The sequence below is a fragment of the Condylostylus longicornis genome, unplaced genomic scaffold (assembly GCF_029603195.1).
Source record: "Condylostylus longicornis isolate FDR11 unplaced genomic scaffold, ASM2960319v2 ptg000004l, whole genome shotgun sequence".
Taxonomy (NCBI): Eukaryota; Metazoa; Arthropoda; class Insecta; order Diptera; family Dolichopodidae; genus Condylostylus; species Condylostylus longicornis.
In genome coordinates, this window is record NW_026577973.1 from 3,980,644 (window position 1) to 3,993,313 (window position 12,670).

At 23.6% G+C, this 12,670-nt stretch overlaps 1 protein-coding gene across 1 annotated transcript in view; it reads right to left on the minus strand.

The window, feature by feature from the left end:
- Nucleotides 1-11,836: 11,836 nt before the first annotated feature.
- LOC129612600 (uncharacterized) overlaps nt 11,837-12,670 on the minus strand; it is a 149,137-nt gene continuing 148,303 nt past the window's right edge. The window contains exon 6 of the mRNA XM_055526293.1: nt 11,837-11,924. Within this exon, the coding sequence (XP_055382268.1) occupies nt 11,837-11,924 (88 nt within the window). The remainder of the gene's footprint in view (nt 11,925-12,670) is intronic.

Below are 12,670 nucleotides of genomic sequence, written 5' to 3' on the forward strand. Positions count from 1 at the left end.
GTTCAATATTACATATTTATACAACTATAATTAAACATTTCATTCTTGATTTTGTTCTCATGTCCAATATTTCTACATACAGTCGCTCAAATATAAATATGAATACATAATTAAATATCATATTTAAATTGATATGTTTGTGTTTGCTTACAAACAAAATTGAGTGAACAGAAAAAAAACGGAAAGTAAGAAAACTAAAGAAAAGATAAAGAAAACGAGAGGAAATTCCCGGCGAAATTTTTTTTGTTATTATTTTATTTTTTTTTGTAAATTTTCTTGTAAAAATTTTTGAAATGAATCCTTTTAATATTTTTGTTGAAGTTTTAGTTGTTATTGTTGCTTTTGTGAAAAAAAACTGTGTAAACAATTTTTTCACTTCAAAAATCAATGAACCAAAAAAGTTCAATTACAATTCAATTGTTCGATTTTTATCAATTTAATATAACATTGAATCCAATAAGAAAATAACAGAGAGGGTCGGAATGTTAAAAGCAAATAAAATTTTTGCATACGTGCGGTTTTCAGTCAACAAACAAGCAGAAAAAAACACTTAAAGAAAGTATAAAGAAGTCAAAAAAGGGAAAATGAGAAAAAATAATTCAATATTCGATTAAAGTACGAGTGAGAATTTTCAATTTCTTTAGCAAATATTTGATATATCACTGTAACAAAAGTATTTGATTTTCGTAATGAACTTGATATTGTTCGAATGTACAAGAATTTGATTTACTTATAAAATCTAAATATTCTATCTATGCACTCTATACAGCGAAATTCTATTAATTTTGGCGTATTTAATTTGAAAAAATTTTTTTTCTTGAATTTTAAATAAATTTACGAATTATATGATTATGTAAATATACTACAACTTTTGAATATTCGCAAATCTATTGACATTTTTGTGGTTTTGTAATCAAAGGTAAATATTATATGAAATTAAAAAGAAAAAGTTATTAATCACAACCTCAAATATTTTCAATTTACTTTCTTTATACATTGAATGAACAAAAGGAAAAAATAAGTCGAAAACAAATTATTTATCATATTTATTTTATGTAAGTAGCTACCAAAAATATGCAAAATATTTAGAAATTCTCAAATTATGTATAGATATGCAAAACCAGTATTAAATCAAATCAGGTAGTTGAAGGCTTCATAATATTAGAACAGGACGATAAAATCGAATTGAGTCGATCTTGATCCCTTTTTACCACTTTTCCAAAAAATTTTTTGAAAAAAAGTGCTTATTAATTTCACTCTGTCCGTCCGATGACATGTGTACAAAACTTCTACACCCTTGAAGATAGAAAGCTGAAATTTAATATGTACATAGATCTTTGCCATAATTTTATTTCCTTATAAGAAAGATTATAAGAATTTAGATTTTAACCTTTCTTCCCCCTAAAATCATTAAAATGTAATTTTTCTAGTATTGCAGTGAAACCATAAGAATTTTCCAAATTTTGGTTGGAAAATGCTTATGGAAAATGCAAAAGGAAGTGGCTTGCTATACTATAGATGAACTTCAAAACAAAAAAATCACCGTTCAAATTTACCGTGATCTACAATTTGTTTTTCCCAAATTTTTGATGACGTTTTTATTCTAGACCCGAGGTTGTAAGAGGCTGAAATTTTATGGCTTTTAGACACTAACAGTTTATTTCGTTAGAAAAAAATTTTTTCTATCTCCAACCAATCTCAAGTTATCATCTCTTGAAATTTGTAAAATTTGAATTTTTGTACGCCACGGAACCACGCGCTTTTTCAAATTTCTATTAACGTAAAAAGCTAACGGTAAATTCCATGACATTAAAAAATATAATTATTTTTCTTAACTCACACAATTAACCCTTAAAATCGAGCATTATGTTAACCCCTCTTTATATTAATTTTTGATTTATTTCAAAGACTGCATGTATGCGTCATCCAAAATATATGCAATCCTATAAATAGTTTCGCATGTGAATGAAAATAATTTTAATATGTGGTAGGTATACATAGACTATATTTAAAAGCAGTATTTTCACTTGTTGAAGGGAATAGTGCTACAATACAAACTATTGGTTTGAACCAACTTTATTATTTTACAATTGTACTCATGAAACATGGCGAGTGAAACAGGCTTTGTGAACTTATTAAAGTATACAAAATTATTTTGATATAAAATAGTTAAGGGATGATGAGTTGACAGTGAAAGTTGACAAGAACAGCTGACGGCAACAATGACATTTTTTAATTTTGTTTTACAGATGTCACTACTTTAGTAATTTTTGTGAAATGTCTAAAAAAATAAATTATGGAAAATTGGCTGTTTTTTACATAAGAACTTTAAATTAATCTTCTTATGATTTTACGCATAATTCCTCATACCTAAAAACAAAGAGTTTTATATAGGTTAAACACGAAGTTACATAGAAAACCACACGACTGAAACACTAGTGTGAACCCAGAAAAACACTAGTTTGCTATTTTTAAAATTACGATCTTATTACAGACTCTTCGTCGGGAGATAAAGGTTATATCGTCTTTAAAGATTAAAAATTCAATTAAATATTTAAGCTAATTTAATCTATAATCAACATAATTTTTTTAACAAATTTTGTTCATTCTTTATATTATAGACCCATTATATGAAGAGAAAAACCAAATTTATAGGCTACACTCATAATTTTTAACCTCTCGTATTCTTCAATAAACCCAAAAATAACAAAGCACTCAAATACACAGGACAACAGAAATCATTAAAAAGTTTAAAATCCTCAGTAAAATTCAATTTTTTTTTTGCCTCATTTTTGAAAGAAAAAAAAAAATTTCTATTTTTGTACCGAACTCATTTTAATTGCCTCATATTAAAAGCAACAGCAGGACAACAATATTGGAAAACAAGAAAGTGAGAAGCAAAAGATTATTTGGAAAAGAGAACACGTAAAAAGGAGTAAAATAAAAATAAACTTAATCCTTTAACTTTTATTTCATGTATGCTGGGAGGATAAAAATACTAAAAATGAAAGAATTTAAGAATGTGTCTCAATTTTTTATGTTTTTAAATTCCAAAAAGAAAAAAATTAATAAAATAAATTCAAAGGAAGATTAAATGAAAATAAAAATCAAATAATAATCAACTCGTCGGCTGTAACAATGATATAAATTTAGGTGACCGTTGTCAAAACATGTGTACCAGTCCTCTACCATTCTAAACTGAAACCGTTGTCCTTACTGGTCCTTTTCTTATTCTTTGTTGTTATTATATTTTTTCTTATGTTTATTTCTTTTTTTTTTTTGCTATTTTTATATTTTGATGTTACATTGTAATTATGAAATTTTTTAAGTTCAAAAATAAACTTTTCCTATTAACCAAGTTTTTCCTCATTTATACGGACAATAAATTCCTTGGTACCACAATTTTCAATATGAGGAAAAAAAGATTTAATGAGGAAAAAATTTCAATTAAATTGATTTAAAAGGGAATATCTTAATCAAAAAATTTCACAAAAAAGAGGAGAATGAAAGAGAAAAGTAGAAATTGATTATTCCAACAGTGCCAGTTCAATTAAAAAATTTGGCTTTTCCATTAACTTTCCAGTAGTTTTAATTTTTCTTTATAAAATATTAATTTTGTCCTCTCATCCTCCTCTAAGTCGCCAAAAATTTTCTGGTGTTCCATTTTTTTTTTTCAATATTAATTTCTTTGCAAATACAGTAATTATTTAATGTTGGTGTACACGTGGCTTTTCGATATTTTTTATTATGTTTTTTTTTTCTGTTTTTGTAATTGAATATGTCTACATGAATTGTGATGCATGCTGTGATTAAGAATTGATTTTAAATTCTCGCCCAGATATATGTGATTCGTTTTATTTTATTTACTGGATGATAAAATGACGAACAGATTTCCAAAAACAGAAATACCAATAAAATAATATTATATTATTAAAAAGACAAGTAAATGAACAATTATTCTAAAATTTCTTTAAAAAAATTTAATTAAGTTTTAAGCTCTGTGGGGGTGTAATGTTTTTATATATTACGAGAATTGTAACGTTTTTTATTTATTTGGGAATGACATTGAAGCGTTTTTTTTTTTCAATATTTTCGGAACGTAATACGTATTTCATTTTATTTGCATATTTTTTGGGGCTGATTAATTTTTTATTGACATTTGGAATTTATTAAAAAAATTCTGTTTAGATTATATAAAAGCTTGCATAATAAAAAACGAATAAATATTTATTTCCTGTGTTTTCAATTAAAAATAGATTTTCTTTTTCAAACTCAATGGTTTGTGTTGGCAAATGAGACATCAGTTAACAAATATAAAATAAAAATTTATATTAAATAAAGTAATGAAATTTCGTTAAAAAATTTTTAATAGGATTTTAATTATACAAAATTAAAGCCAATAATGAAATAAGTTCGATACTCGTATTATGGAAAAATTTAAAAAGAAAAACTCTATAAGTGAAATAATTTCGATTATGCGACCCATTGAAGTGAAATGAAATTTACTCACTAAATACACAACATGTTCTAAGATTGTCTGAATTAAGATTGTAACCATGAATTTTGTGTTGATTTAATCTTAAATTTTATATTATATTTATGAAAAGTGCATTGCCAAAAAACTTATAATAATAAAATTTTTTAAAAATCAATCTTATGGTTAAATTTTCATAAGAATATCACTACATAATTCTGTAACATAGCAAAATTTCATTTATTACAACCATATTATATTTTTAATTATGTTAAATAGTACAATTTTCCAATTTTTTGAAAAATTTTATCTAGAGCTGTTTCATGGAATCCAATATGCATTATATATACTATATTTAAAATCATAACCTAATTTTCTTAAAATATTTGGTGATATTATTCTTAGAAAATTGCATCGCAAATTAAATGATTTCACAAAAGCATATTTTTATATATATGTATATATATATATATAATAAGTAGCTATTATTATCGTTAAATACTGTTTTCAATATCATAAACGCAGCTTGAAATCAAAAATTTAAAAAATTTAAACATAAAATATTCGACATGTAATAATATAAAATTATGTACTTGTTATATACCTATAAACTATTAATATAAAATATATGTGTATTTATTTTGTAATTTACTTCAAGTACGAAAATTATATTTTGTAAACATTAAAAACTTTACACAAAATTTAATAAAGAAATTTTATTTTAACATTTCCACTTCTCTTTCTCTCTTTTTTTACTATTCTTCTATATATTATCAGCAATTCAAGTATGGGAAGAAAGAACAGAGAGAATGTTAAGAAAAACAATGAAAAAGAGAGAGTTGAATTGAAGTAAAACTAGGAAGAGAAAAGGGAAGGTAGCAAAAATAGAAAAAGAAAACCGTACAATCTTAACATTAAATCTGATGTCAATCAATTTGTAAACGTGTCCCTAAAAAAAAAACCTTAAAACTCAATTACTATTAAAAAGAAAATAAAAACAACCAAAATGGAAAAATGTAAGAAAATTTTAACAAAATAAAGAAATTTTTCCTTTTTTTTAAATTTTAACATTCAACGTAAAGATTTTTCTTATAAAAGTGAGAGACTTGAAAGTTTTTCTTTAACGCTCTAGAAAAGCATAAGATGTTTAAAGATGTTATTAAAATTTCTTTAATAAGAAAAAAACAAAACACAAAATATGATTTTTTGTTCCCTTCAAACATTTAGAAGTTTTCACAGAAAATATCAAAAATTTGTTTTTAACTTGTAATAATTTTATTTTATATTTTTTTGTTGTTGTTGTTTTTCACCTCATTCAAGGACTTCTTATTTTGTTTCTTGTTATTTTTTTTTCTCTTGACTAACACCATAAATATGAATATATTTATTATTTACACATTTTGGTGTTGCTTATATAAAAATATTTTATATTGCATATATTTACCTTATGTACAAATAAGTTTCCTAACATATTAATTTTTTCCTTTTTTATTTTTCCTTAAAAATCATTATTGAAAGGACCTTGTTTAACTTTCATCACAACATAAAAATATCTTGTAAAAGAAAAATATAAACGAGTATGACACAGGGGAACAAGATATTTAGTACAAAATAAAAATAAACAAAATAAAAAAAATAATGTAAAAACAAAGAAAAAAACAGTAAGACAAGTACAATGACAATAACAAGAATAAGAACAAGAGCAGCAACATCATCAACAACTACGACAACAAAACTAAATAAACAGAATAATAAATAAGGACAAAAGATTTTGTTGACAGGAAAGAACATTGAAAATTTTTAAAACAATCTTTAAGTACAAAATAATAGACAACAAAAATTATTAAAAAAAAAAAAAAAACAAATATATAAAAATTGAAAAATTTAAAAAAAGAGAAGAAAAAAGGAAAATTAAAAGGACTTTAGTTTGTTGAAGAGTCTCTTATAAAGAAATCATGAACTGGAAATGAACGTAATGTTCAATATACAAAGAATGGTGTTTGTAAAAAAGCGCATAATCATCGCACCCTTAGAAGAACACGGACTTGTGTACAATTGTGTACTGTTGAATGCATTGTAATATTGTAACATTTTCATCCTGCAAGACTTTTGTATTAAAATTTACTACAGCACGAAACATGTTGAAATAGGCTTAAATACAACTATATATATTACTTACCTAAAATTTTATTTCAAAAATACTATGACCGATTCAAATAAAGACAAAGTCTTCCAAATCCTGCTCACGTAAAAGTTGGAAATTTTTATTTTATTCACATATCACAGCAATAATAATTGAAGTCACAGCATTTCGCACCTTTTTACAACATGAAAGAAGGGTAAAACACAACTGAATTACAAACTGATAATTCCTACATTCATTTACAGAATATTTGTTCACTTTTGTTCGAAATGACAAATTTAACTAATTTCAGTTTAATCTAAAATTAGACACATTCATTTATATTTTATATAAATTCAATTCTTATTAAATAGATCCAAAATTAACTTTTTAGTTAGGAAAAATATCAATGTATGTACGTAATGATTTTAACATGTGATTTTCCGTGTATAACATGATGTGTAACATAATATGTACTACGTTTTTATAGTACAAATAAGCGAATACATTTGCATACTTTTAGGAGTGCGACTTGTTATGATTTAATGTGTATGAAATGATTTTCAACAGTTCAATTTAAAAATTTAGTTTTATGAAAATACTTTAGCCTACAATTTATAAAAAAAAAAGTAAATAAGTAAATTATATTCAAGAATATTTTATTAAAGGTTAACCTTTTTTTAGTTTCGTAAGTCTATTTTGCTTTATATATTGTTCTTGAAATTTGTGAGAAGGAAAATAATATTAAAAATGTTAATGTCATAATATTATTATTAGAAAGATTACTAGACCGTTCTTTTCTTTTCCGTTCATGAACTTTTGAGAATGGGCCATCTTTATTGATAGAATTATTTATTATATAATTAATTAAGATATGATTTTGAAGTAAAAATTCATTTATTAAATTTACTGAATTTTGTATCTATATTTATATTTATAATATTTGCTAGCGTTCATGTTCGAAGCACTTAAGTGTTTTCTGCATTTCTTTAGATACAATTAATTTAGTTGGTATACGCCAAACTGTATTTCATTGGTATTTAGCTTAAATAATTGTAAGATTATTTACGATTTAGTTATTTTTGTTGATGCAATTTATGTATATTAAAAAAGCATCAAAAATTTTTAAGTATGACCTGAAAAGTTTATAGAGACTATCTCAATATAGTCTGAGATCTTAATACTTAACTACAACACAAAAAATAAAAACAAGCTCTACTTTTAATATTCCAACTATAATTTATAAATAACAAGGGAAAAAAAATTGGCATTGTACCCAGTGGTCTAGCAACAAATTGTGTTTTTTTAGTCATTTTATACTAGACAAGAAAAATATTACATTGTACCCACATTTATATATTACAAAAATAGGCAACTACTAAATCAATTTAAGGATTTAGTTTTTGTTTCCAAACCCTAAAATTTTATACCTGAACATGTTTTGCTATAGAAATTTAAGAAAATTTTGATTTTAATATTACACATTCGTAGTAAATTTTTTTTCCCCATAATTTCTTTATTATTTTATGAAAATCATTATCTCTTCCCTCTTCGTCTCGTTACTACTATAATAGACACTCCATTCTTATATAAATTTTGAATACTTTTCTGTTATATTTTATATTCGTTTTTTTTTGTGCTTTCTTTTATTATTCAAATTTTGAATACAAGTCACGTTTTTACCAGTCCTGGCACAATTATTCAAGAAAAAAAAAGTGGAAAAAATCAGTAAACTTGTAGTCAAAGTTAGAGCTTTAAAATAATATTAAAAGAAAATATTTTTCGGTTTTTTTTTCTCTTTCATTATTTCCTTTCAAAATAATTTCTCAAAAATAAAATAATCATCCCAGGTAGATAATAGCATTTTTTGTTTTTTAAGTGAACAATGAAAAAAAGTAAAAAGAAAAAAAATATTTTATGGAGCAAAAAGATTGAGCGATTTCTATTTAAAGTTGAATAAACATTCTATTTAAATGTTATACACTTATATAATATCTATATTTTTGGTATCTACAGAATTATATAGAAAAATTTATTGAGAAAAAAGAAAATTATTAGAAATCCAGCTACTTTTGAATAAAATTTTTAGGCTTTAAAACAAAATTTTCTATAAAAATTTTTCAGAATTCAAAATAATTTTTTTTTTTTGATTTTATATTCGAAAACAACCGAACATACTAAAATATATAGAGAAATAAATTCAATAATAGGCTGGAAATTGAAATAATCAGATAGTAGCTGAGTTTATTATAGAAGAAAAGTTCTTTAACAAAAAAAAAGAAAAAACAAAAACAGAAAATATTTTTCTTTTTTTGGTTTTCCTGCTTTTTCAAATTTTTTCAATAAGAATTTAAGTTATACTTTTGATGAGCAAAATTTTTAAAAATTTTATGAATTTTGACAATAATTTTGTAAACTTTTCTTGATTCCTTTGGAATTAATTTAGAAATGTTATACATATAACTAAGTATTGTGTACATTTTGTTATAGAAAAATTGTTTTTCTTTTGATATCATGAAATGAACATAAATACAATCATTATTGATATTGTAATTGAATTTAATATAAGGAAAATAATATAAGATGTTAAAGTACAAGAGAATCAAAGGAAACAAAAGAAAGTCCTTAAAACTTCTTCTTTTTAATGATAAAACTAATTAACCGGGATTTTCATTTTATTCGAAATAGGTTCATTAATTTATTATTATTATTGTTAAAAATTTTTTTTAAATATTTGTTTCAGATTTTTTAATATTTTTTTTTTATTTTTTAAAAGATTAAAAAATGAAATAATGATTTTTTCTGGCTAAAAGAAAACTTACCTTTAAAATTGTAAGATTTTATTCATTTAAAAGAATATTATCTTTTCCCTTGAAAAATGGAAAATAAAATTTCTAATTAAAATCTTATACTTAAATTATTTTTATTAATAAATGAAAATTATTTTATGCAATACAAAATTATTAAATACTACAAATTAAGAATACAACTAGTAGTTGTTTATCGTTATTATTAATTTCTCCTGAGAATAAATAATGGAAATTCATTCATTTAACTGCAGAACAGATGGATGACGTAATCAATGTGAATAAGCAATGTGAAGAACAATTTCGGAAATTGTGCAGTTTAATTGGTACAGCGCTTGTCTAGAAAGCAGTAGGGTACTTGTTTTTCATCACAAATGAAAAATTTTTCAAGTTTTTAGTTGAAAAATAAGTTTCCAGTTGTTGCTTGGTAATGTTCGAAGAAAGAATTACTACAGTTAAAAGAAACGTTAAAGTAATGGTCACGAGTTCGATTAAATGAGATAAGACAAATAATTGAATTTTTTGTTCACAATATATTGAAACCTTAGAGAACTTTTTGCTTTTACAAAAATTTGAAAAGTTTGTTCTTTAGGGGAGCGCAATGAGGAAAATTAAAATTTTAATAATTTCGAAACGCGATAACTTGGAAGAAGAAGGAAGTGGAAAAAAATTTTTCTTTTATTAATTTATCAGTGCCTAAAAGCTGCTTAGAGTGCTACAGCTTATCCTCTAAAAGAAAAATTATAGGTTAAATAAAACAAGAAATTTTGACCCAATACTTAATTTTAACTACCATGTTGTAATTTCAATGTTCCGCTGTGCTGTTTTTATAGCTTTCTATTGTTTTTAATTTTCGATATAGTAAATATGCAAAAAATGATCGTTGCAGGACTTCAAGTGACTATAACTTTTAGAGAGGGAGTTAAAGATTTCTTTGTATACAAAATTTCAGTTTTTTATCTTAATGTTTATTTTAATAGACGGGAAGGCGAATGGAAAGACGGACATTTAAACCCTAGATGGACATACGGTTAGATGTATACGACAGGAGGATATAGTGAAAATAATAAAGCACTTCTCTTATTTTTTGTTGATAAAGCGCTAAAAAAATTTGTAACTATTTTTACCTGAAACTTAAGAAACCCTGTATGTTTAATACAATAATGTAAAAGTACATAAAATGAGTAAAACCCTATATTTTACATAATGTAAAAAAACCCTTTTCTTTTTTCGTAAAATGTTGAAAATTTTGGCAGTTTTTACATAAGATGCAAAATTTTCGGAATTTGTATTGAAAATTGAAATATTTTTACATCACACAAAAATCGAAAAAATGTGGATATTTTTTATATAAAACGTACAAAACGCGAATGACATATTTCCTTCACGTCTATTTTGGACAAAGTTTAGTAAAAACTTGCAAATAAACATTTTGGCGTTTAAAATATAGTTTTTTTTTTTTTGAAATTCCAAACAAAATAAAAATTAATCCGTAGTTTAAAAAAAAAAAAAAACAAAAATAAAAAAAAAACGAAAGCATTTTATTTTTAGAATCGTAATTAATAGACCCATTTTTAAAATTTATTTCATTTCTCTTTAATCCTTGAGTGTGCATTTCTTATCTTTTAGTACAAATTTAATTTTTTTTTTAAAGTTTCCTAAAATAAATTTATGTCATTTTAAATAAAAAGTTTCTTTAACTGTCCAGAAAACTTACAAACAAAAAAAGCAAGCAAAATAATAAATATAAAACAAAATTTTTAAGGACATTTTACCAAAAAGAAAAAAAAATAAAGCAATAAAGGAATAACAAATTTATAAATTTTCTGTATAATTAAAAATTATTTCACTTAAATTTGGAATTTGTTTTTTTGTTTTCTTTTATTTTTTTAGGAAAGCAAAAATAAATTTTCACTTACATAATCACATGAAGGAACAATGGACACTAATATATGTACACAATTTACATTTATAGGCAAAAACACATATCTACATATCCATTGCTTTTCTAAAAGCATGTACGAAATAAAATGAAAAGAAACGGTAAAAATACAAAACAACAAAAAAAACTTATGTATACTAAAAAAAATTCTTATTTTATTTTTGATTTTCTTTTCCTTTTTTGTGCTAAAAGGATATCATTCTGAAAAAATTTCATATATATTTTAATGCAGTCCTTTTTAACTTTAATTATAATGTAAGTGCATAATTATTGTATAGACAATAATGTATATGTGTAGTGTGTGTGAATATGTTCGCTTTCATGTAGATTATCGAAAAATTTTTGTTCATGGATCCCTTTTTGTTTTTTTTTTTTTGAGATTTTATTTTTTTGTTTTTTCTTTAATTTTTATTTTGTTACCCCATCCAGTATCAGTTAAAAACTATAAATTTCATGTTTTTAACGTAATTAACACAATTTGCCAAGGGTAACTAATTACGGTAATTGCATATTGCATCTCTACTGTTTGTAACACTCTCTTTAATCTTAGTGTTATGGCACCAATGAACATCTAAATGTCTGGAAAAGTAATAAACAAAAAAATGAAGACAAAAAAAAATAGTGAAATAATGTAAAAATAAAATCTTTGAATATAAATATATAACGGTATATATTTGAATATATAATCTATATAATCACATAATATTATGTACAACGACATATTGCGATTCAATTTGTTTCTAAAAAAAAAAAAATTATAATAAATGTGAATGAATTTTAGGTTTGCCTACGTTTCCTAAATTTTGTTTTCCATTTTGAATTTTTTGCATTAATTTCACGATATAAAAGTTCAGGTGATATTTCAGGTTTAAATAGTTTAAAATACACTTCGATAAAACAAAATTATGTCTCATTCTGATGGACAATAGATGAACAGTGGTTTGGCAGTCCTAACGATTTGGTGTAAAATTTAATCTACTTAGTTTAACCTTAAGCCAAAAAATTCCCTACTTTTAAGGTTTCTGTTTTAATACTTTTGATTCATTCCTCGATTTATTCAATTGTTTCTTTCATTATCATTAAGATTAATTTCAAAATTAAAATTTTTAACAAATTATCAAATAATACTAGTAAAGTCTTTATAGTATCCGTATCTCGGTTTTCGACTAGTCATTATTTTATTAGGTAATTAAGTTGTAAATATTACATATAATCATATTATGATCTATAAAAACAAAAGTAAATTTTAAGTCAGTTATTGGATATTTTCAAAAAGAAGAAGCGAAGTTATTGAAAACAGATGGCAAACTTAATATACATATTAT